This window comes from Zootermopsis nevadensis, unplaced genomic scaffold (assembly GCF_977971745.1).
Source record: "Zootermopsis nevadensis isolate Lab colony 2312 unplaced genomic scaffold, Znev_1.0 Znev_ptg000061l, whole genome shotgun sequence".
Lineage (NCBI taxonomy): Eukaryota > Metazoa > Arthropoda > Insecta > Blattodea > Termopsidae > Zootermopsis > Zootermopsis nevadensis.
In genome coordinates, this window is record NW_028259192.1 from 12,823,307 (window position 1) to 12,850,386 (window position 27,080).

The window sequence follows — 27,080 nt, forward strand, 5'->3', positions numbered from 1 at the left end:
TTTGAAGGATTAGTCATTTATTTTTGAGAACAGCGGATAGACACAAATGTATGATTAGGTTCTATAATAACAGAACTCATGCTCAAATAATTTTTATAAATAGAAAGAGGGAAACTATATTTGATTTACCCACAACTAGCCATTTATGTTTTTACAGTTCTGTTTTTATGTTATTATCAAGATTACCTCGTGAGATATTTAATTGCCTCATCCAGTTTAACTTTCTACCAGCAATCAGAAGATGCAAGTACTTATGGCAGATTTTAATTAAATATGATATGGGATGTTGTACTGTGTAGTCTGTTTGAAAATGACAGCTGTGTTTACTGCCTCCATCATCAGGGCAAGCACCTCTGAAACATCTGTTAATTTGTACTAGGCTACACAAAACAACATAGCAGAAGACAGCCATCTTCATACTCAGTGCCATGAGAACCTGAAATCTCATTAAATATGGTTGCTGGTGTACAATGAATTTGTTGCTGTTTATAAATTTATGAATTGTGGCAACTTTGACATGTTCCTGTTTCTGAATTCAGCAAAAAAATATATTTATAATATAAATCACATTCTGAGAACTATGAAAATGTTGAATAGTAAGTGATTACAAGAGTTTTAAATTGTGCTTTAGTTATGACAGAGAAATTGGTTTATTTTTCATTGCTGTAAAGAGGAACTAATCAGTCCGAAATGAAACAGCAGACAGCTTAACATGCTGATATATAAAAATAATAGTTTTGCAGATGAAATAAATGTACCACAACCATATAAATAAATGTATATCAGGCAACCGAAGTAGACTTTTCTTCCATAATTCATTAAATTTATAAATTATTTTTAACATGAGTGTATAATTCAATATTAAAATCTCTTGTAAGATATTACGTGGTAAACTACACTATCATATCAGGCAGGCCAGTCCCATAAGCCAAGTTACTTTGTGCTGTAGTTGCTACTCGAATCTCATCTGTGTGAGGAATGCGTTGACGGATATCACATCCACCTGGCCAAGCACGAGCAGGACTCCTGGTCTCCAGACAGTGCCGAGGTAATGCATCTACTGATAAGCTAACAGTTGCTGGGTCATTTACACCATTAGCTTTAAGACGGCGCTGAGTAGCCATTGTGGCTCTCAGTGTCTTTCGTTTCTGAAAATTCGGAAAAGAAACATAAAACATACTTGATTAGTACCTTTATTTAAATTTTAGTCTGTGTTATTATTATTATTTTAGTTATTAAACTAAAATGTTCACTTCTAAACTATGTTATGTCCTGTATGATTTCAAAAGCAAGGTGTAATTATGTAATGTGCCAGTAATTCCTCCTCCTTGGAAGTAACCTCAGTAATGTTGCTCAATTGTTGCATCCACAAGAGAAACACCTTCCATGTTTCCTATGGTTAATACATATTGGTACATACTGCTTTAGAGCCATTTTCTTCCATTATAAGATTATAAATGGATTTATAAAATTAAACCATACTGGCAGCACAGAATCAGATATACATGGAAAGAAGCAAGTTTGTAGTTTATTTAACGACGCTTTTTCAGTAGCTCAGACTTTATAGTGTCGAGTGAGAGGATGACAGTAAATTGGGACGGATGTGGAAGGAAATGGTCATGGCCTAATTTAAGGTACTATCCTGGAATTTGCCTGGAGGGACTGAGGAAAACCATTAAAAAACCCAATCAGGATAGCAATTCTCCAGGCTGAGATTTAAAACTGTGGAAGTGAAATGTAGTCATCTTTAGTAATAATTATGTAACATACCTATTAAATTAATTTTGTAAGGCTTATAATAAGCTGTTAGTAAGCTTAGCTAGTCAAGAAATCCTCTATTTCTTATGGAACCCAAAGGTTTGTTACGTTCACAAAAGCTCACTGCTGGTGCTATCCTGAGCCAGGAAATTGGATATACACCCTCCAACCATATTATACTAAGATAAACTTTAATATTATTCTTTCATCTATGCTTGCATCTTCTTTGTAAAGGTTTATTTATAATAGCATTACTGGTCTTAGTTATTTATTTTTATATATTCATATCTATTCTTTATGCATTTATGAGAGTCTGTTTATACAAATTAGTTGGACTGTTGTGTTGCATGCATATATACTGCTGAGAAGTGGGCATGAGACTGTTTAAAATGTTTCCCAGGTTGCACAGAAGCATTTGCCATGAATATTGGGTTTAATGTATTATTTAAAACATGCACTAATTTAGTATTATGCAGCTGTATTATTTTGGCAGGGGTAAAAATAAGAAAGACATGCTGGTAACTGAAGTTCAGTAAATTTTATTGTCTATAATTGTATATCAATACAGACAGCATTTATAATCAGTTGTACTTGCAACTAATATAACAGATGTACAGTGAATTCTATTTAGTGCATGTTTTTAGAATAGGTTTTAAAGATGCAAGCTGGATGATATGTGAACATTTTAATAAGAACAATATTGCATGGCAAATGTTAAGAAGTATAGTAGAGTGAAGGGTTCAAGTTAATTTTTGATATAAATATTATTTCATGTATAAGAATAATAATTTCAGATTGAAAATCTCATCTCTTAAAATATATGTATAAAAATAATTGTGGGTTTCAAAATTTCTAAGATATTCTGTGAGTTAAACCAGGAGATTAAATTAAAAGCTTTATTGTTATTTGACTTTTTCCCTGGTGTTGGTTGTAAAAGTAACCAGGAGACATCCAGTCACTTAAAATTGCAATGTTGTACACTGTTCACATTTAAAATAATATAAGCAGCTGAGACCGTAATAATGATGAGGAAACACTTTTCAGCTACCTTTAAAGATCAGAAAGTTAAGACAGTTACTGATACCATGTTCTGATTGTGCAAAATCAGAATTTTAAGCACAATATAATGCAGAATTGTATGAAAAACATAGGGTATGTGAATATTTAACACATTAGCTTCCAGTAAATTTTTTCTAGGTATAAATTTTGCCCTGTGACACTGGTAACCTTAACAATTTCATATCACTTATTGTATGAACTGTATGTCAGAGTTTTCTTGCTTGGTCTGTTCATAATTAGACAGTGAATATTCAGACTTTTCTCCTGTTGTGGATGGTCCCCAATAAATTGACTTACTAGTTATAAATAACTTCAAACTTCATAACATAACGTATGTCAGTGAGTTGAAGCTCATAGCATAACTCTGGCCTTTCACTGTGCCCAAAAATAGGCTTGTTATTAGTACACAATGGATTGTTTAATGACAGTAACAGCATAATTTCCATGAATACAATTTAACGATTCTGCACATGTATGATTACGACTTCCATGTGAAATATTAGCACAGACATATGATCAGATGTTTTGTGTATAAATGTGTTGTAACCTTTGCTTTAAATCAGCAGGTGTTCAGTTATAATATTAGGGTAGACCTTAGAATTGTAAAATTTACAGTCCTTCTTCACAGAGGCATATAAAAATACTTTATATATATTGTGAAAAATGTTGAAATACATTCTTCAGTGCATTTCATGATAAATTCTTGCTCATATATAATCATTCCAGGATACTTAATAACACTACAAACATTAGTAAAGATAACAGATTTGTTAAAACCTTGCATACTGTGCAGTATATTGATATATGAAATAATGCATACAAACAAAACTGTTTACACATTAATGTGTATGCATGATTTCATATAACATTTGTTATTCATTTACTCTAACATTAATTGGATTTGTAGATATATTTTTGCATAGGTAATGATTTTAATGTTCCTATATTACAACTCTGCACGGCTGCAGTTTCATCTGTATAGGTTCGAGAACACTAATGATGCTTTTCACTGTGTCCTGAGTTTTCATACTGTAACTGTACGTTTAAAAACTAGGAAGAGGTTGGACCATTAAGGAATGGTTACAGAATGTAGATTATTGGAGTAAGTCTTAAATTATTTGCTGTGTTCAGCACTTTCCATGTATAATCCATTGTTGTAAATCTCCAGATAATTAAAATTTAAAAAATACAGTGAACACTAATTAACTTCAAGGTGATGGATTTGGTGTGGTTAGACACTTATCAATGATTGGAAAGTTTGGTTTTATGACATTTCATTAAAATAACAAACCAAGTAAGTACTTTTGCTTTGATGGTTTAGAATATTAATAATGGATTCTAATTAAATACTGCCTGTTGTATATCACGCGTAAAAGCCAATTAACATTTGTATGTGGTACATGTGAAGGGTAAACTTATTATCCATATATTTTTATAAACACATTAAGCATAAATATATAAAAAATATGAGCTGAGATGTTTATTGTGGTCATACTTTGTAGATTTGTGTGTAGTAGTAAATACTGTGCATTTGCAAGACTGCTAGGAACAACTATAGTGTGCCAGCTTGAGATACCTTATTTTTGCTAACTGAAATGAACAGATAGAAGAATTATCTGCAACATGGAGTTTTCAGTTATGAATTTACATTAGTATTTATTGTGGCCAGAAAATTTTGTTTTAGCGTGAATTCTGTGTATGTTTGTGAAGGGACAGCGAGCTCTTAATCCAGCTACCCTGTGCTTTACCTCAATGGCGCCACGCCACTTGTCAGCAGCATGTCGTGCAAGTTCCATTCTCTTCTGTTTGCGAATCTGGTGCTTCTTGTAAGCCATCTCAATGATAATGAGGCCAATTCCACCAACAATGCCAGCTGCTACTAGAATGAATACGCCTGCCATATTCTTTAGACCTAGGGTGTTGGGTGTTTTTTCAAATTGTTCACATTGTTGAAAATTTCCTTGTAATATCCAGCGGTTATCCAGACTTTCCATGATGCCACCTGCAATAAAACAGTGGCACTTAATTTATTGCATTTACAGGTATTGTGTTTTATTTTAACATTATTAAGAATATACTGTCCACTGATGTAAAACAATTTTAGAACATCACACAGATATAAACAAACAGAGACCTTAACTGAAAAAGAAAGTAAAAAAATACAAATATTGATATGAATTTCATTATGTTAGTGTAGAGATTACTTGAATAGTTACACCTGTTTTACAGACTTAATGTGAAAACTTTGCAGTTAAATGTCCATTCCTTTTATGTGAAAAGTTTGTAAACATTTAAAAAAGTTAGCAACAGTGAGGTAATTATATTTGTTGAGGACTTATTTGAGCTGTTATCACTAGTACATGTTAACTATTAAAATTTAACTGTAAATGTACACTTCATTTAAAAACAAAAGATTAGGCTGAAGAAGTCTGAGATATACTTTCCATTAGCATGTTACATTTTGAGGTTCCAAAAGATAAGACTTCAAAATTTCTCTAAAATCAATCATACTGCTAGTTCATGGAAATGTAATATGTCACCACTTAGATATTGCACATTTGTTTATATTGATTCCTCATTTAAAATCTTCTTTTCAATATTTATTTACTTTATAATTCCACATGATTTTGGTCTCCCGCTAGGTTTCATGATTTCATTTACATGTCTAAGGCTGCTCTTGGTATTCCCTCATTGACCACTTACATAACATGGCATATTGTTATAATCTTAATTTTTGCAATAGGATCTTCCATACAATAATTTTATTCACCGTCTTTACACAAGCTTATAGATTGTTAAAATCACATAAAATTATAACATTTCAACATTTGATATTGTTACATTTTAAAATGACGACATGTTTCGATGTTCACTCCATCATCGTCAGGTCTATCAATCAAAATTAAAAACTGTTGCATCTGCTGCTCTGCGTATACTGATTTTGTTCTACCCGTTAGATTTTATTTGTTTAACCTCCAGGCTTCTTCCATTTAATTTTGAAGGCTGCGCCTGGATGCCTTAAATCGGGTTGTGTGTGAGGTGCGTGTCCGATATTACGGAACGGTTTGCAGTCTACCGTTCCGTAATATCGGACACGCACCTCACACACAACCCGATTTAAGGCATCCAGGCGCAGCCTTCAAAATTAAATGGAAGAAGCCTGGAGGTTAAACAAATAAAATCTAACGGGTAGAACAAAATCAGTATACGCAGAGCAGCAGATGCAACAGTTTTTAATTTTGATTGATAGACCTGACGATGATGGAGTGAACATCGAAACATGTCGTCATTTTAAAATGTAACAATATCAAATGTTGAAATGTTATAATTTTATGTGATTTTAACAATCTATAAGCTTGTGTAAAGACGGTGAATAAAATTATTGTATTGAAGAACACAAGCATGACACAATTAAGATATAAGGATCTTCCATTGTAAAAGTTCATAAGAATTGATTGGACACGTGTGTTTGTGTTGCATGGGTCAGCTATATTGTGGATTACAAGTTGCACAGAAAAGTAGATTAGTAGAGAAAGACATAATGAGAAGGGTGAAGGAGATATGAAAGCATGGCTGCTCAGGAATCATCAGGTAGAGGATAGAGGAAAACTGGAGGAAAGGAAGGATTTTATATAATAAACTGGAAACAACGTATTTTATACGGCGTGAATGTTCAGTACCTTTGAATTTAGTATATTATTGCAGTCCTGCACAACTATTATACACTCTTACTAGAAAACTTGAGTCTTTATTTTGTATTGTAGCAGGCATTCCAGCTTCTTTATTTCTTCCTCTGTTTAATTTTTCCTTCATCCTGTGCGTTGTTCCATATCTTCATTTCTGAACATGACTGCATTTTATTACGTTGTTTTAACAAAGGCTTCATGCAATCAGTCCTGCAACTGGCTCTTACTTGGTTAGTGTGCATCATGCATTGTAGTTATGCTTTATTTCCAAACCAAGCATGTGAAAGAAGACCAGTACAAGAGGCTTTCATAAGTTGTGCAGGCTGCATAACAAAATCTTCAAAGCCACTGAACATTCACTCTGAATATGGCTGTCAAATTAGATTTTTAAATATGTGTTCAGACTCACTCTCATGAAAATCTAGAATAGCGAGAGTAACAGCGTCAGCCCATGGGGAACCTTTCTGTAAGCCAATCCCATATCCTGAGCGCCCAAATAATTCACCTGCTGTAACCAACTCACAGTCTTGTGCTGCTTCAAATTCTAACCGAGAACTGTCCCAGATGAAGGCCATGAGTTTCCTGTGCAAATAAATGATACATGGTATAGTAGAATATGTTGCAGTTTTTAATATAACTGTTCAAAATAGATGTATGAGGGGGCTCTGTCCATCTGTAGAAATGTGAGGAATAATGGGAATGAAGTATTGTAACAAGAATCACAAATTTAGTAATGTATTCTGTGCTTGAAAAATGGGTTTTTTAATTTCATGTGGGAAGTAACTTGCACCATCACAGCAAATGTTCATGAAAATATGTGTTAGCAATTAGTCCTTGATGTATATTATTTCTCACCAGTCCAGTTCTAGTGTGTGTGAAAACCAGGGGCACTAAATATCATTATGTATGGTATATATTATTCTTATAAATGGCTAGCTAAAGTACCCATTATTCACCTGGATTCTTTCTAAAGTAAACTGCCCTGTGAAATGAAACTGCTTATTATATCACACACCTTTAATGATCTGTTATTTAAAGATTATAACTGTATGTATATTACATTAATATTCTACCTGCATGTTCAGTAAACTTCATGAAACAGTGTAAACAATAACAGGGTACTGTAACCTCATAACTAACTTGTGAATGTTTGCACACTACAATAAATAGATCACTTTATGCATTAAGGCATATATGTTTGCTTATTGATGAAATGATAATGGACAGAGGTTGCTTCATGCACTGTTTATGGCTTCCAGCAAACTCTGTTAGGCAGGAAGGGTTTTATATAGGGTGAATTATAAAGATATAAGAAGTAAAATACATAGTGGCACTTAAATTTATGCTGTTTCTTTTAGCATTGTGAGATTTATTGTGGCAGAGATTTGGAATGTCTGGAAACTTTGGAGAGAGCAGTGACTTTTCAGTCTTCCATAAGCAACAGCCTGTGTCAGAATTATTCAGATGCTGCTAGCATTTGTGGCTGTGATAAAAGAGCACTGTCTTGACTTTTAAACTGTTATGAATGTAAATGCTTTAAGCTAAATTCAGACCAACTGAAGGAATCATTAGGTGATTTGTAAGAAGAGCCAATGAACCTACCCTTGTTTGACATCTTGTATGGCTTCCTCAGCAGTGTCATAATTATTCGCCTCCATGGTGCGGTACATATTAGACAGTTCCACTTGTCGCCTGAAGTACATGTCCACTGCAGAACCTTTGACTGTGGCACAAGTCAGATTTTCCATTGTGTTTCTTAGCTGTGAAAGAAAATGAGAGTAACTGTTTATGAGTACGTGATATTCATTTAACAATTCAGATTAGCTTAAACAAATGTTTCTCGAAACTCCTAATGATAAAGGAAAAAGTAGCAACTAGGAACTGTAAACAGTCATTAAATTTAATTTCTCTCCAGTCTATTAATAACATCATCTTGGGTTATCAGCTGTATCAGTTTGTTAAAAATTGATGTTTCAGAGACCATCTCCGTCCCCGTCATCATCAAATTGTAATACACCTTCCCAGATTCATGGGAAACTGGGTGGGAACATATGGATTGAATTAATTTGACTCAGGATGGAGATGGGTGATTGGCTTTTGTGAAAACTGTAGTGACCCCTTAGGCTTCATAAAAGGAGGATAATTTCTTGACTAACTGAGCAAATATCAGCTCCTGTCGAACGTCATGATCGAGTGGTTAACACTCCTGCTTTGTATTTGGGAGGTTCCAGTTTCCAATCTCTAATAATGTTATTCAATACAAAAGAATTTACAGAAGAATGAAAAGGAGAATTGCATGAAAGTAGCAATCTAGTAGTAAATCTAACTTACTCTTGCATCATTGATTCCAGTGAGTTTTGTCTTGGGCCTCTCCAACACAAGGAAAGCAGCCAGATTGGCTGTGTATGAGGCAACAATGATCATAGCAAAGCCTGCCCATACCATCCCCAGAACCCTTGCCGAGAAACTCCTGGGAGTGCCTGTATATAATGGAGAGAGAAGCTGCTTTCAAAGGTAAAAGAAAAGAAAACTTCATATATGTATTAGTGATGTATAACCATGTCTTAAAAGTTTGTATTTCAAAGTCTGCATTGAGGAAAGCTTAACCCTTCTCAATGTCAGTTAATAAAACTGGGTGTATTATAAATATTAAAGTTACCTTCTCCAATGCCGCTGTTCAAAAGAACACCCCAAGCAAACCAAATGGCACTAGAAAGGTTGAGGGCATCCTCCTCGGTAGCATCAGTATTAGCAAGTTTGAAGCGACCAAAGGGAGAAAATCTGTCCAGCAAGTAAAGCACCAGTGCAACAACATGTACTGAAACCATCACCAGGATCCAGAGTGTATTGCTGAATGGCTGCAGAAATGACACCAGTGTAGAAGATCTTGAAGGCTGGAAGCATTATAGAACATTGATGTTGACTAGGTTAGTGTAACTGCCTTGTGGGATAATGTTTTCACACGTGTGAAATGTGAGTTCTGTACATTAAAGGTTAATGTGCTACTTAAAATCATAAATGTTGCTGAACATCAGTAGTAAACAGCGGAGTAAAGTAGTCTTTGCTTTGTGTGACTGAATCCAAACCTGTGGAGTGTCTGTGTTTGCATTTGTATGTATGCAGGAATATTTTGCAGCTGGGTCAGTCAGTGTGGTTGATATACCCTATCTGTGAAAATTATTCTCTTGCATATGAATAACTAAACTCACTTGTAGACTTCGTGAAAGCCCTAAGAACTACTCCATGAGACTGTTTCTTGGTGGTGTTACCCTTTTGGCCGAATAAAACATGTTCTGAGGTCGGGATTGTTGTGGATGTTTTCTAACTTGCATATACAGAAAAACTTATTCTGAGATATATCAATGGAATGATGAAAACAAATAGGCTGAATATATAAAGTATGCCTTCAAAGGTTTTCTGTCACAGACAACTTCAACAAAAAATGCTTGGTCATTTGATGTCCAATATAATAGAGTAGGCTCTAACCTGTTTGAAAAGACATATTCATGTTTAAGCTTACTTTTTTTTCAGTGCAGGAAAATAACAGGAATGTCATAGAGGGTTTTATTATGTTGAGAGCAAAAGATTTGTGGCATAAGAATCAAGAAATTTTAGTAAAACGTTTTTTAAGAAAACACAGGTGAGTAAAAGGTCTTTTCACTAGTTCTGTTATGAAACTGCAAGGAATAACACATTAAAGAGTTAAAAATAAAGTAAATCTCTCCCACTATACACCATGTAGGTGCTTGGGAGGAGTAGAGGTATATACGTAGCTCCTACTCATTTGTAACCTTGGCACTGGATGGGGATGAGTGGTCAGCGTCACACCCCGGCCAAGCTTTACCCCTGGGAAAGGACTCAGTACCCATTGGATAGGAGGCTGGATGGGCCTCAGAACCGGTCTGGATGCAGAGGCTAGAGGAAAAATCCTCTGCCCACATCAGGGATCAAACCCAGTTGTCCAGTCTGTAGCCAGTCACTACTAACTGAGCTACCCCAGCTCACAATGAGTTAACTTACATGCATTAAAGTACATTATGGTCTCTGTTATAATAAATTTGGAAACAAAATGTATGGAAATTAAAGAAGATACATACACATTAAGCAAACAGAGTAAATGCTGAATTGTACAGTACCTTCTTTTCCAATATTGTTATTCCCTGATACTTGAACGGTTTACTAAATTCAATGAACTCTGCTCTTTCTGGATTGATGGTAAGTGGTGCCACGATCATTTCAGCTTGCTGGTTTACCAGTTCTCCAATCAGTCCTGTCCACTCTTTCTTTCCAGGCACTAAGTCAAAAAATAAATAATATTCCCTTTCATATAATATCTGTTTTAAACATGTAACTCATGATACATTGAAGGTTCATAATTTGGTGTAAGGTTGATGGAAATAGGTGTAGGATCCTGGTTAATCTCTCTTGAAAAATACTGCCCCAGTATCTGCCTTGAAAGACGGTAGTGATTTATGGTAAATCACGTGGGATTTAGGGATCTCATTATGAAGATGTCACTTGTGGTCTTCTGGGTTATGATGCCATGTAGACTTGTAGGTGGTTATCAGTGTTTTGTATGAATGTATCATCAGTGTTGAGTCACATTCACATTCTTCTGAAACATTGGTAACCTCCTACAAGACTACATTGTGTCAACTTAGAAGACCACAAACAGTTTTGACTACTGACATTTATACTCTGTGCTGAAGTTGCCATTGTTTATGGTCACTGAAAACTCCCCTTTCACTGTATTGTATAATTAGTTTGTGATTCTCTTCTGTTTTGTGTAGAAATGTCATTGGGAAAAAGAATATGTCCTTTGACATTGAAGTACACAAAATATTTTGTTGAATCTCCCATTAGAGGCTAATGTTTCAAAGAATCTGACAGCAGTAGCCTGTGATTTCTATTTTGGACAAGACAGCTGTCTTAGAAAGGAGATTCAGTTCCTTGATGGTATCAGACACATGGTTAGTGATGTAATATAGTAGAAAGGAAAATATTTTGCTGGGTCCTTTCTTAGCCTACTCTTCATGATAAAAATGTCACTTATTTTTAGGTTATTTAGTCCAGACACATATACCCAGAGCTGGCAAAAATAAAAAGTCTGTTGCACTGGTATATATTGGAGTAGTAGATTTTGCATGAATTCAGAAGATAGTCAGTTCTGCATCTTTCAGTGATGCAGTAACCTGTGGAAGGTAGTAGTTTGTATTTAACATTTGCATTTCAAGACTCCACAAGTATTATGAAAATGGCACAAAATTTTTAAAATGTTGGCGAAATCTAACAAGTTGTATATGAATGGGATATTGTCATTTTCATATAGTTAATAGATCTTCATTTAAGGAATGGTACTCCATTCACACACAGAAGAAGGCAATGGCAAACCTCTTCTGGATCATCTGCCAAGAACGTATATGAACAGGTCCCAGTCCGAGAAAAGGATGGAAGGATCCTGTTCATATGGACCTGTCGTCAGACAGAACACTAAATAAATAAATAAAATATTCCATGAAAATGCCATTTTAGAAAAATAACATATATGCCATTTTCATTCCCATGCATTCACTTAAAAGGGTTATATCAGTGATGATCATTGTGTAGGTGTTCTTGCACTTTGTCCATTTCATAATTAATATAACCTATTTCCTTCCATCCAGTGTTGCAGTGCATCAGTCATATGAATTTTTATTTGGATTGTATTTTGTCATTAAAAGTAATGGAATCAGGGGATGAAACACAAACAGCATAGATGATTTACACAGCACTCCTATTATTTTAAGGAAGTGTTAGTCATTATTAGATAGCCTGGAAATGTGCTTTGAATGAAAAACCAAGAAATACGTGTAGAATTTTGTAGGGAATTCTGTTAGACGATGTAGATTGAGGTGTAGGTCAGTAAGTGGTACAATACTTACCAGTGCTGTTCCTTATAATATAACTACCAAATTGGCCATCTGGAGATAATAATAGCTCATAAGTGATATTAATCTTTTTTGCCAATTCCTTGAGCAGGTCCATACAGAATCCCTTGCAGCAGTATTGTTTGAAACCTATATGGAAAAATAACACATATTTAAACTTGCAAATTGAATTTGGTGTTACTGTTGCCCTAACCAAAATCCAGCTAAATTCTGGGATCAGTATATTTTAACACCATACAATGCAGCTGCATTTTATTTGAATGCAAGAATAAAATTTGATATATATAGAGGGGGGGGGGGGGGGGGGGGGGAAAGGCAAAGGAAAGAGAAAAGAAATGTGCATGCACATTAGTGAGAAGAATTTTTGTTGGCAGAATATCACCATACAGGATCAGCAACTTTATTTTCCAGAGGACTGTTATTTTAACATCAGTTGGGAGTACTTAACAAGACTGATGCTTTGTGTTCTTCAGCCCCTCAAATTAAATGGTGGGATAGTAATTCAAAGTAGGCCATGATCACTACTACCATACACTTTTGAGCTCAGTTAATAATCCTTGCATTTTTTGGAGTTGTAGCTACAGTTTCTGCAGTGGATTCACCACAAAAAAGTAAATAAATCTGTTTTCACCATCATTCGTATTGTTGAAGTGTGGGCAGGGAATCTCATCTGGAGTACATCCATCTCCTTCAGCTTGGAGTTCACGTACATATACAAATGGCTTCTCTTCAATGGTCAGAACCTTCAGATGGGTTGGGATCATGAATCCAGGAGGCTGATTCTTTGTGTTCCCAGGCCATATGATAGCACTTTTATCTAGTTTCAGTTTCATTCGTTTGTGTTCCTGTGTGTAGCATACAGAAAATACAAGTTTTGTCTTATTTGTTTAGGAATAGACTAACAGTGCTTTATTAAAATGTAAGTTAGGTAATATTTACTGTTGATATTAATAAACAGTGATATTTTCTAGTTTCACATGTGAAATTGAGGAAATTGCCATTTATACTTACATTTGAATAATGATGTTGTCCAACTGAAATCTGTGTTTGATTCTGGACATTAATAATATCATACTCGGCATTGATTCGGTCTCCATTATCATCAAATGCCACATTACCTGTGGATCCATTCTCTAGGGTTTGTTTCCTGATGAATCTGTCGGTATTATTTTGGAAACAGGAAAAGAAAAAGGAAAGAAGATCGTGTATTAGTTTGAAAATGACAGTTGTGAAGTATTGCACATATTAAGATATCTTTGATATTAATGACAAAACCTGTGCAGCCTCCTATCTGATTGATATCTGAGTGTCTTTCCCCAGAAGTAAAACAGCTACAATTCAAGCTGACTACTCACCACCATCTAGTTCCAAGCTCTTCTTCCACTCCATATACTTCCTTCATGTCTTAGTGCTTAGACACTTGGAAAACATACCTTTAATTTATTGTTTTGTATATTATGTATATGTGAAGAAATGAGCAAGGTTAATGTAGATCATTTCTTTTTACAGCAATTTTCAGTGAACTGCATTATGTTATTTTTGCAAGCTGTCTTTTGAAATATTAATTGTATTTTCTGTAAACGAATTTGGCTAGGTAGACTTGCTATATATCCCCCCCCCTTATTTTACAACACACGTCATTGATTTAACAAATGGTAAATATTACATTTTTTCACATGTATATTATGTTGAAATCCTGCTGTAATTAAAAGGCAAAATTACTTGCTGGCCCTGTAACCTTATACCTACTCTGTTCTCAAAACCCTATTAATTGTGAAAGAGTTTTTATATATTATATTTATGAGCTCACTCAAATAGTGCCTTTCCTGTTTCCCATATTTGTCCTGAATTCCCACAGTCTTTCGGTGCTTTTGTTATAACCTCTGTCTGGTTCATTTGGCGCAAGGCAGATGCCAGTACATAACTGTAAAAAAATATTAATAGAATTTTACTGTAATGAAACAATGAAACTTACAGCAGAAATTGTCTATATGAAATTAATGTGAATGATAAGACACTTACATGCTATCTTTAATGTGATTTTCTTCGCTAGTAGCATTGACTAATTTGAGTCCTAATATTCCAATAGGAACATTACTAGCTTCCAGAGCTTGTTCAGTCACAATCCAGGCATAATCTTTGCCAGTCATATTGAGAAGACTAGCATCGTGGAAAATCACCTTGGAATCTGTTTCCCTGAAATTGTATTTATTTTTTAAGATATCTTGCATGTGTGCATATATAGGTGCCTGAGAAAGTTGTTACATGGAAGAAAAATTCACATATGAAGAATTATTTATTACAAAGACTTTCAAAAGGATAAATGTCCAAGTTATTTTTCATGTTCTGGTATCGTGTACCATACTTCAACGTGGGCACCATTCATAGCTTGACAGACATCAAGATGATGACCTCTTGCCATGTGTTCTCAGGTATAACGTCTGTCACTGTTGTAGTCATCTCTGTGATGCGATTTTGCAATGTCCAAAGGTGTGGAAGACATTCTGTATGTTCCCCCACTGGAAAATGTTGGGAGCTGAGGTAGCTCAGTCAGTATAGTGACTGACTATGGACTGAGTGACAGGGATTTGATCCCTGAATGGGGCAGAGGATTTTTCCTGTAGCCTCTGTGTCTAGATCAGCTCTGGGACCCACCCAGCCTCCTGGCCAATGGATCCTTTCCTTGGTGTAAAGCGTTGGGCATGAAGCTGACCACTCAACCCTATCTAGTGCTGAGGTTAAGAATGAGTAGGAGCTATACCACTTCTCCCACCAAGTGCCTACATGGTGTATAGCAGGACAGCTTTTTTTTTCCTTCCCAGGAAAATGTACAGGGGTGATGATGATCTTCTGGGTTGTGAAGTCATAGATTTGTAGGTAGATACCAAGATTTTGGAGAAAACATGCTGTCCCCATCTTTAGAGCTGAAAATGGAGACAATGTTTTCTCCATACCTATGAGTCTGTTTGGTGTCATAACCCAGATGATGATCATCCTCACTGCTGTGAGAACCTCAAGTCTCCAGAAGTGTTTGGTCTGGTGAGCTTGGAGGCTATACCAGTGCACTGCCTTATAAAGTCCATTTGTTGAGGAAGTATTTCTATATGCTGCTGCAGCCATGCTTCACTTGGCAAATTATGTGTAGCATAGTGTTCTAACTTCTTCAGGTATGAATGATATGTCACTAGTGTCTAAGAAACATGAAGGCTCACTAATGCACTCTTCCATTATACCTCAACATACATGTTTACTTTTGATATATCCCTTTTATATTCAGTGATTTGATGATGTGGCTTGCTGTCCCAAATTCTGAAGTTATGCTTGGTCACCAAATTCATGAAATTCCTTAACATTTTTAGAACTAGCCCCATGAAAAGAGTTACGATGCTGATAGTCACCCAGATCGTTAAGAAATTCCCCACCTATGGAATTTAAAAGTTCATTACCATATTAACAAGAGCCTGCCACTGGATTGATCCTATCCTGAGCCAGATGAACCTATCCACACCTTGAAAATCATCAAAATTAGTCCAAGGATGCCGCTGTGTGGTTCACCATAAAGTATAAGGCACAAGGCAGACGTTGTCATTACATACATATATATGATGTGGCTCTACTTTCAGTCATCCTCATTAGTCTGTCACATGAAGTATGTGGAATATCATATATATCTTACCCAGCATACATTACATATACTCGTGACTGAGCATTCTTTACTTCCAAAAGTTGATCAATGAAGTTATCCAGTCCAGGTTCAAATTCAATCACAGATTCCACCTGCACAAATACAATGACAACATTAAATGAAAGTCATAACTAATTGATATCACTAGAAGAGCTGTGAAATTACTTCAATTACAAATTGAGCCAAACTTTATTTTGCTAATTTTAAGGTCTGTGTTGTATATACGGGAATGAGGAACCAAGAATTTTCATTGAAGAAACTATTGAATAATGGAAGCTGAAATGTGTCGGCTAGTGACCTAACTCTTTGACTTGTGATTATGATGACATAAATAGATTTAAAATTGTAATACATAACTATAATGAAATATATATAAAAAGCTGTAATCAGAACCTTACAACAGCATGTTTACATTCTGAGATCATGATTAGTTGGAAGTTCAGAACTGCTTGATATTGAGTGGTTTACTCAACAGTCGAGATGTGTTTGAGCTGGTGAATAATTAGTCGATTATCAATGTGTAGTGTATTGCGCAGTACAATAAACACACTAGCATTTTATTGTTGTACATATTTTGTGACCATTCAACTGTGTATGTTACCAGCCATGCTGAGCAAAACAGATTTCCTGTTGTGAATTAGAGTTATGCTTACTTTCAGCACACATTATAAAAAGTTTAATGTGGGATCTATATGCTGTTTATGAGCCGGGATAGCTCAGTCAGTATAGTGACTAGCTACGGGCTGGACAACCGGAGTTCGATCCCCGACGGGGGCAGAGGATTTTTCCTCTAGCCTCTGCGTCCAGACCGGCTCTGGGGCCCACCCAGCCTCCTCTACCGGGGTCCTTTCCCGGGGGTAAAGCCGGCCGGGGCGTGATGCTGATCACTCACCCCCATCTAGTGCCGAGGTCAAGGAAGAGAGGAGCTATACCTCCACTCACCCCAAACGCCTACATGGCGTATAGTGGGACAAACTTTACTTTAATTTAGTTATCTATATGCTGTTTTCTCAGAGAAAATAATCAATAGAAGAGTATGGCAGTGATATTCCCCAGATCTGACTGTGTGTGATCTTTATGTTTGAGAAATCTTCAAACAGAAAACCTATGAAAATAATGCAATCTTTATGGAGGATTTACAGATTGAAATCTGGAATGTTATTAAAAAAAATCATGAATGTGAACTTCGATTTGTGCTATAGAATTTTCTAATTTGTGAAATGTTTATGAATGTTTGAAGATGCCCTTTCAGTAGGTGTTCTAATATCAGGTCAGTAAAACCGTTTTACTGGAAAATGTTTTGAAGTGTGGACAGGTCCTCCAATTAGAGTGTGCAGTAGTGTGTGATTCTTTTATTCATTGGAACTTGCCAACCAGCTGACAGTTAACTCATCAAACAGGAGTAATATGACTGGAAATAAAGGAATGTACATACCATACAGTTTGCATTATAATACTTATGTGCGAACGTATGTGTCTTACCTGCACTTTCATCTCTACGTCTTCTTCTAGACTTTGTGAAGTAGACTGGAATCGCCCCAGAAGAGCCCTGCCATCTGTATCGGAGCTATGAATGAATATCACTTTCCTGTAACCTAAGTGTTTTAGTAACTCCACCCACACATCAGCTTGGTGTGAGTATGGAGGCACTGTGCGCAAGAATGACACATGAATGTTCTGAAACAAGTAAATAAGGCCTATTAATAAAACCATTAAATTGAAGCCCATGCCATTTTTATGAGAACACATGTTGTCCTTGTAAAAGCAATTAATGTAATTGACAATTTTCTCATATTATTGATAATCAGAATTGTTATTTGACTACAGTGTGATAAAATCTTAATAATTTCAGCACTAGTAAAGAGAATTCTGGTGTCCAGCATATGATGATACCACAATATATTTAAATTCTCTGATTCTTTCTGTCATCACCTCCATTTGTTACAATTACCACATTTTAATAATCTGTTAAGGTACTGTTAATATTTGTGAACTCAGTTAATTATATAAATCAGTTATATTTATTTATGTTTTACAATTTTAAAACTTCAGGTGATTTTAAGCTGTACTATGAACAGTTTGGAATTTCATAATTAAATTCCTGGGAAGGTATTAAAGTATGTGATGGAACCAAGCTGAGAATTTGCTTTATATAATAGCGTGGTAGTAATTACAATCTAAGAACCTTGTCAGAAAATGCTGAATCCCTCGAAGATATCCCAATAACTGGTATGTGATAGAAGCCACTAGTATAAGAAACGGCTGCAGGAGAGAGATCACCAGTCAAGGGGTGTGACACCACGACAGCATATACCTACAGTTAGCAAAATCAATTACGAGAGAAGTATATAAATAAAAATATAGCACTCTTGTTATAGTATGTATGTTTATTTGAACATACTACAAAGTTGAAAATAAGTAAAAAGAGATTTGCCACAATGGAATTGAGACATACAGAGAAGAGGACTAGAAAATGATAATTGTCAAAATAAGGCACATAAATGTGGACAGACACCAAAGAAATTATGAGAAGAATAGACTTTACTTGTTTTATAAGGACATAACCAAAATGGAAAGAAGGAGAAAATCTTTGTTGCTTGACAACAAAGGTTTTTACCCAATACAAATTGTTTGACTTAAGCCATTTTTGCTGATCACCATAGATACTTTGCATTTTCTACAGAAGATACGCGTGTCATTGCTTGTTGTAAAATGGAGTGGGTGTACTAATAACAGTAAGAGAAAAATACCAAAAAAGGGAAATTTTTAAATGTATGAATACAGAAAACATGAATGATTTGGAAGGAAATAACTGAAAATAAACACAGAGACAGTCCTATGAATATATGAAAAGAAAGTATGAAAAAACAAGAACAGGTAGAATATTTGTAAATATTTCATTTATATGAAGAAGAATGGATACACAAAGTAAAAGTTAACTGACAAATTGTGTACTGCCAAAGGAATAAATTTGAATTCTAGTAGTTAGTAATATTTTTCATAAAATCAAGAAAAATATATTGAGAGATTAAGAAATTACAAATATACTGGAAGCTATTATAGTTCAAATTCTTATGTAACATGGCTCTGTCGTGGATTCCAACAATTTGGCTACTTGATATAGAGTGTTCTTGCAAACTAGACTGCAGATGATGCAGAAGTTAAACATGATGAATTAGTGATATTCAAAATTGTTGTTAGTTTTCATGTTTCATAGTGGTGGATCATGGTCTTGATTGTGACACAGTGTTGTCTTGTAGGTAGTGATTCCATGACATTACTGAATTATTTTGTATTGTGTACATGTACATATATACAATACAAAATATGTATGTAAACATGTATTATATATATGTACATGTTCTATAGCTCTGACATAACCAAGCAGAGTTCAGCAACAAGGGTTTTTTGTGCGTGCATACATTTGTGTTTTTATGTTGTGAAATTGTGTAAATTTAATTACATTAACATCTCTCAATAACTTAAACACTTGAGTGAATTTTGTACTGAATCAGATCCCTTCTGTCAATGTTGTAATGGCATAAAAAAATTTATGATATTCTGAGGACTTCACCATGATGTCTAAATTCTCTGTGAAATTAGAACGTTTTGGAAGCATTGTGTAGATGATTACCAACATTTTGGAGGAACATATATTACCTCCATGTTAAGGTGAGTATTTCCTTATATAATGAAAACTTTGATTTTGTTAAATTGATTATATGACAGGAAGAGGGATAGAAAATATATTTTTTACTCATTAAAATAAAATATTTATTATTTTAAATGTTTTATTAAGGAAATTGCATACTACCATGTGTATTTATGTAAAGAGCAGAACAGTAAATGAAAGCATCTTTTAAATTTTACATTTTTGTTAAATCACTATTATTGTCTGCATATTATGAGAAGTTGGCATTTAAGGACAGTGTGACAGATAATTGCATACTCTACAGAAGGGATCATAAATAATTCAGCAGCTGCCTGGTGGCATACCTATTATTTCAGGGACAAAGTGTGTATATGTACATGCTACAAATACATAAGAAATGGCCATCAATGCAAAATGAATACAGGAATACTTAACCTAACTACAGTATACAACTACTATAATAGTTTGTAAACTCTACTAGAATAAAACAGTGTCTAATAACAAATTTGACCATTTTAATATAATGGAGATGAAAACAAAAATTGACATGAGGAAAAATATATGGTACTATAAAAATGGGCAAACTACTTTGCATGTGAGTGATGGTCACAGTTAGTCTTGGCCACATCTTGCTGAAAACATTTATTTCAGGCTTCTATTCTGGATGCAGTCAAGTCCATTGTTAAATGATTTTTCAGTTATTAGTAGAATCATTATCAAGTTGTTAGACCTATGACATCATCCACACACCAAGTTGTTGCCAATTATGATACTGTAGATGTAAGCGATGTAATGAGGTATACTTACTGATTGATTTATGAGATAGTTACAAACATTTAGAGCAGTGCGTATTGGATTTGGATCCATTAAGATTGCAGTGGAGTCATATGTTACACCTTTTGGAACATACTTACTATTGAAATTCAAATGCTGTAACAAATAAAATTCATTTTATGTAGAAGATTATAGATTGTATGGCTTTTGTTATAGACACATTACAAACAAAACATTCTGAAAACAGAGTACAGACATTTTGAGTTGGGGGTTTCATTTGTATTATATCTGAATATACAGGAAATGTTTTACTACATTGTATTTTCCACATACTTTACCAGTATATGTACAATTTGCAGATATTGATAATATTCAATAAAATCTTCTTGGGCAATCAGCCGCATTAGCTGGTTACTGTAGTACACCAACGTTTCGGAAACAAACTGTCCCCATCTTCAGGGTTCTGATGTGACTGGATCCTCAGAAGTCGCCTGTGTAACTGCCTGCTCGGGACCAGGCCCAAGGAGCTAGGGGGCGAAGTCAAGCGTTCGGTTTGTTTGGCTCTGCTTACTTCCTAGCGTTCCCCCAACATTCCTGAGCATGTTTGTCACCGGATACCATGCTCGGCTCAAGATAAAACCCCCATCTCTATTAAAGTTGTCGGGTTGCAGCCGGATCTCTATGGCTTCCATTACAAGTCAGTCCATGTATCCAGTTGCTTTTTCTAGTATCGTGGTGTTGTTGAAGTCAATGTTATGACCTGTTTCGATGCTGTGTTCCGCCACCACAGACTTGTCTGGTTGGCGAAGACGTATGTGTCTCATATGCTCTTTGCATCTCGTGTCAATGGTTCTACCAGTCTGCCCAACATATACTTTGCCGCATTCACAGGGAATGCAGTATTTACTGGGAACTCTCAGACCCAATTTGCCCTTGATGGATCTCAGCATATGGATACTCTTCCTGGCTTTGGATGTGGATGATCTTGATGTTATGTTTTGCCAACAGTCTGCCAATCTTGTTCGAGGCATAATACTGATATGACAACATGGCCACCCCGCTCAGCTCTCCACGTTGCAGCAGCGGCTTATGCTTGGGATACAGTGCCTGATTGATTTCCCGATTGCTGTATCCATTTTGCCTGAAGGTTTTCTTCAGGTGCTCAATTTCTCCCTCAAGGCTTTCAGCGTCGCAGATGGTTCTTGCCCGTCAGATGAATGTGTTCAATGCTACCCTCTTCTGGGCTGGATGGTGTTCGGACTTTGCATGCAGGTCCAGATCTGTGTACGTAGGTTAACTATACACAGTGTGTCCGAATGAACCATCTGTATTCCTGCTTACACGGATGTCCAAGAACGGCAGTGTCCTGTTTTGTTCCACTTCCATCGTGAACTTGATGTTACAGGTACGACACATTTGTAGTTTGGCCCCATGGAAAAACAGAACTCCAGGTTTTTCTATAGCACCTGAACAGTATCCACCCTACATCAAGCCTGAAGATCACAGCATGTTTCTTCAAAGAATTGGCATCTACTTACAAGTCCACATGGTGTCACAAGGTAGAAGAACATCTTCATCTGCTGCTAAACTAGCTCAATGGAGCAGAGTCCTTTTTGAGAAGCTCATAATACACTCAGCTAGTTAGATTCCTTACATTTTATGGAACCCAATGGTTTGTTAGAGCCTGCCACCATTACCTATCCTGATCCAGATGAATCCAATCATCATCCCCAAACTCTGTATCCATAATATCCATTTTAATACTATCCTCCCATTTATGTCTGGGTCTCACAGGTTTCATACCGATAATAAACAGCGTGTAAAATAATGATTCTGGGTTTGAAACTACAAGCAGGAAATAAATTAAGTCCCATATTTAAAAGGGAATAACAATTTGCTGTCTTCCATGCAAAGCTATAATGTTAAAATATTTGAACTTCCTCACCATGTCAGTTTTGGAACATTGTTTCATCAGCGTATTTCTAAGTGTGAAATTTATGTGTATAATTTTTATATGGTTTATTCATTTAAAATAGAACATATTTTCAATTTTGGGAATATGTTTCTTTAGCTATTGTGTGAGGGATAGCTCAGTCAGTATAATGACTAGCTATGGGCTGGACGACCAGGGTTCGATCCCCGACGGGGGCAGAGGATTTTTCCTCTAGCCTCTGCATTCAGACCGGCTCTGGGGCCCACCCAGCCTCCTCTACAATGGGTACCGTGGTCCTTTCCCGGGCGTAAAGCCGACCGGGGCGTGATGCTGACCACTCACCCCCATCTAGTGCCGAGGTCAAGAAAGAGAGGAGCTATACCTCCACTCTCCCCAAATGCCTACATGGCATATAGTGGGACAAACTATGAGGGTGTGCTAAAAGTAATTGCCTCCATTACTTTTTTCCCCAAGAAACAATCACACATAGGGTTGTGAACGTAATGCACTCATTCAATTAAACTGTGTGAGGTTTAATAGTTCTGCTACAAGAGGTCTCTGAATTGTAGCCATAAAAATGGTCCAGTTTTTAGAGGGTCGGTTGCTGGGTTTGGAGGTTGGGTGCTTTATATCTAGCCTGAAAACAAGACTATCGGTGGAATACCACCACAGAGGTTTTCTAGCACCAAACAAGGCACCTTTTGTTGGCAAAGAAATGGTCACTGATGTCTGGGGAGTTAATGTGCACACAAAATTCATGCCTACTGGTGTCACCATAAACTCAGAGCACTACATCAAAATGCTGTAAAGACTGAAAGAACATATTCCTGTAGTTCATCCAGATTTTCATATTTGTATTCAACACTACAGTATGACTCTTCATAGGCGTGTGAACGATTGCTGATTCGTCCATCACCTTTGATTCACTGCCCTAGACCACCCATCATACAAAACCCAGCTTAGCTCCATCTGATTTCCTTATATTCCTGAAACTGAAGGAACATTAATGGGTATTCCTTCTTGTGATACAATGAAGTCAAGACAGCGGTGAAGATGTTTTGTCAGCAAAATGCACAGTTATATCATGATGGATTCATTAAACACCTGAACTTTGAAGACATTATCGCAGAGGTGATTATGCTAAGAGAAGTAATTATGTAGAATTTCATAGCAGAAGTGAAACTGCCAGTTCCTGTTTCAGTGAATGAAAAAAGAAAAAAGGGAATAACAGTGTTTTACTTTTCAGCATGCCTTCATATTTATAGTTGTTTTCTGTATACATATTGTATTCTGGTTTGCTTACTAGAAGCTGTGGGATGCATCTGTATTATAATCTACTTGTATTGTCTTGTTAATTAGCATTGTAGTGCAGGTTCCATGTTCATAAGCTAATAATCTTTCATCTAATCAGTAAGTTACCCACCTTTAGTGGCATCTGAAGGTTCATTATTATGTTTATAAGAATTGTCCACTGGGCCTGACCTGAGCCAGGTGAAGCCAGTCCACCTATGTCTAAGTCTCCCAAATGATCTCTTCCATTAAAGTTTTCATCCCAGTAATATTTGAACCTACTAACTTTGCAGTTGTCTCTAGCCTTCTATTATGTCCTCTCTCTTAGATCCAGGTATTTTCTCAGCATTCTATTCTATTTGCAGTTCATAGAGTGAGTGTGTTTATACTGCCTGTTAGACTGGTACAGTTCCATATGAAGTAGTGGTAAAACTTTCAGGACCAATACAATGCACTGGTATGAATTGTTTGGGATTTTAAGTTTTGCTTTGATTCTGTGTTATGCTGTAAATGATTTATGATTTTAATGCACATTTGTGGCATAGTGCCCTATCTATGAACCCTCTTCATGCTTTTGTGTCTGTGACATGCAGTGTAACATAGCCTATACCTGGTCTCCAGCAGACTGCTTGAGAGATAAAATACAGAGGTTAAAACAACCCATCACTTACTAACTTTTTTGTGAGAACAGAAAGGTCATTGACAGTGTCAGTACAACAGATGATATGTTATTAAAGTATAAAAAGAGATGTGAAATAAGTGGGACCTGCAGTAAAGTGAATACTGAGTTGCTGACAGTGCATGAAATCACAAAAAGGCATACTACTAGGTTAGACCATGTTGATGATTTTTTTAGTGAAAAGAAAAAGGCTTGTCCTCATTAGATAAGCATAAAGTATTAATCAGTAATAATCAGCAGGTTATTGTATTTTTAATCTCCTTAACTATATATATAAATTGACTGTTTTAATTAATTATATAAGAGTTTATGAAACAAAAAGGTGAGGTAGAAGAATTTTATATATACTAGAGCAACGCGCTCCTTTCAGAGCGCTTTCTCTAATTATTACAAGTCAACTTTCTATGTCCAACTCCACCCTTGCAAATCTTCGTCTTAAAATCGATCATAAATTCAGTTTTTGTAATAGTTTTCATAATCGTAATATATCGAATGAGTAGTATGATTTGAATCATCCTTGGCTTAGGCCTATGAAGAATCAGTGGAATGTAATTAAATTCCCTTCTACTTTGTTCATATATAACTTTAGAGATGCATATTGCTGTAGAATTTATATTGATATAAAGAGTTTTGGTGGCTTGTAAAATAATCATATTCACGGTCAGCACTATTATAGCATAAAAATGTCAAATATGAAAACAATCTCTTCTTAACCTGTCTTTGCTATTGTTTATAAATGCAAAATCATTTTGCATTGTAAAATTGAACAGTATTTATTTTATTCATATTTTAGATATAATTGTACTCAACTGAAATTGTTTCCTTAAAAAACATCTGGCTTTCCATGTTGCTGAGTACTCCTCCAATATTGAAGTAGATTGGATTGTTTTTAATCCGAACATCAGCTGTCACATGCTGCCGTGAATCTGCTGTCAGATATAATGGCTGCATGAGAATGCTCAGTACAAGCAGATGCAATGAAGTAGCCATAGTCTTGTCCACACAGGGTCACACTCAAGTAAAAAGGACAGCAAAATTGTTGATTTTACAGTATTTTCATGTCACAGTTTGACAGTCTGTGAAAAGTTTTAAATATACTGCAGTACAAATGAGCATTTTCTTACAGTTTCCTATGGTACAGTAACCCATATGATTCACACACAACAGTCAGACCACCACCCGGTTTAGAGATCAGCATGGTTGCTATGGCAACAGCCAGCCTGGACCAGTATTGATCCACTGCTCCTCACTAAACATATACACTCAAATGGTATGTCTGCTTTAATAATTTGTTTAAGAAACTATATAAAATCAAAGTGTTTTAAATCTTTAACCTTAATATGAGAAACACACCCAACATGATTAGAAATGAAATAAATGATTAATTTTAATTTAATTTAATCATCTTTGGTAGAAAAAAAACAATAATCCTTCTTAATATTTACAGTGGCATATCTTTGATCTTTATTGGTCACAGAATCAAAACTCGGGGGCAGATCAATGATTACAAATGAATCACTCACTTGTTAGACATATTTTCCTTAGGAAATTGGCTTCGAGGTGGTGATTTTTCAGTTATGTATTAGGAAATGTAGCACACTGGACATTGAAGTAATGTAATTAAATTTTCTATCAAGCGAAATGAACAGAAAAATGTACTGCTGAAGGAGTATTCAAACCTAACCATATAACTGATTTATGAAAAAGCTGTCTTGAGAACCTGATAGTTGCTCAGATATTTCTATGGAATCATAGTGGTAGTGGTGTGTTATTGCTGGGTTACTTTTGTAGTGCAGATTACTGCCTGTGAGTAATCTGAAATAATTACACCACTATCACATCCAGCAAAATGAGTATCAATAGAAACTTCACACACCAATAAATCAAAAAGTTTGTAAGCTGACAGGAAAAAAACTATAGGAATAAAGAATAAGATAATACAAAAGCAACTGAACTACACACCTAATATAGCAATTGGCAATACAGCTTAACAAATATATGGAAGTGCAGTGTAGTGCAGTCTATTATAATATTGGAAATTAAAACACATAATATGTAAAAAGTGTATAGCAAACATTTCATTGAATAAAAATTTTCTTGGATATTATCCATCGTCTAGTAAATATAAAACGTAAAACGACGTTTCGGAGATGGGACTCTATCTCCGTCTTCAGGTTCCTACACAGTTGGGCCCACTAGATAGAGCTAATCCCTATCTCCGGATTAGCTCTATCTAGTGGGCCCAACTGTGTAGGAACCTGAAGACGGAGATAGAGTCCCATCTCCGAAACGTCGTTTTACGTTTTATATTTACTAGACGATGGATAATATCCAAGAAAATTTTTATTCAATTGACTCTTCACCATCGTCAAGAAGTTTTAGATCTGACAAACATTTCATATTTTATTAAGAGGTAAAATTTCATGTTTTAAATTGTGACAGCAAAGTGAACACTTGCAACCATCCAATTATTACAGAACTTCACAGTATAAATTATGACATCAAAATGAACATTTGCAACCATTCAGATATTTTGGAACTCAAAAGAACACACAAACATATAGCAGCACAACTTGGAAATTTTATTGATATTACTAGTGTAATAATACACTTAAGTTACAGGTAGTATGAATTCCA

General features: G+C 35.5%; 2 protein-coding genes across 13 annotated transcripts in view; one reads left to right on the top strand and one right to left on the bottom strand.

The window, feature by feature from the left end:
- Nucleotides 1-25,576, bottom strand: Nmdar1 (glutamate ionotropic receptor NMDA type subunit 1). Its single transcript, XM_022079874.2, has 17 exons — nt 25,254-25,576; nt 20,575-20,697; nt 18,301-18,429; nt 17,598-17,792; nt 16,107-16,207; nt 14,453-14,626; nt 14,241-14,354; nt 13,442-13,586; nt 13,062-13,275; nt 12,425-12,559; nt 10,640-10,797; nt 9,163-9,397; nt 8,835-8,983; nt 8,106-8,263; nt 6,913-7,085; nt 4,566-4,819; nt 1-1,148 (listed from the first exon to the last, which is right to left on the bottom strand). Exons 1-17 carry the CDS (start codon nt 25,431-25,433, stop codon nt 894-896), a joined length of 2,892 nt encoding a protein of 963 aa, XP_021935566.1. The 5' UTR covers nt 25,434-25,576; the 3' UTR covers nt 1-893.
- Nucleotides 1-27,080, top strand: part of LOC110837720 (uncharacterized) — a 37,923-nt gene that overhangs the window by 1,797 nt on the left and 9,046 nt on the right. For 3 of the 12 annotated variants that reach the window (XR_015532529.1, XR_015532528.1, XR_015532530.1), the window contains exons 2-5: nt 950-1,048; nt 8,855-9,017; nt 9,188-10,143; nt 25,570-25,713. Coding sequence is in view for 1 of the 12 variants with exons in the window: in XM_087340210.1 (XP_087196336.1) it covers nt 8,993-9,017; nt 10,035-10,143; nt 25,570-25,678 (243 nt within the window). In the remaining 11 variants the exon portion in view is untranslated. Of the gene's footprint in view, nt 1-949; nt 1,049-8,854; nt 9,018-9,187; nt 10,144-16,774; nt 20,936-25,569; nt 25,714-27,080 lie in introns of those variants that run through there. The other 9 variants (XR_015532531.1, XR_015532532.1, XR_015532533.1 and 6 more) reach the window with 8 other exon arrangements.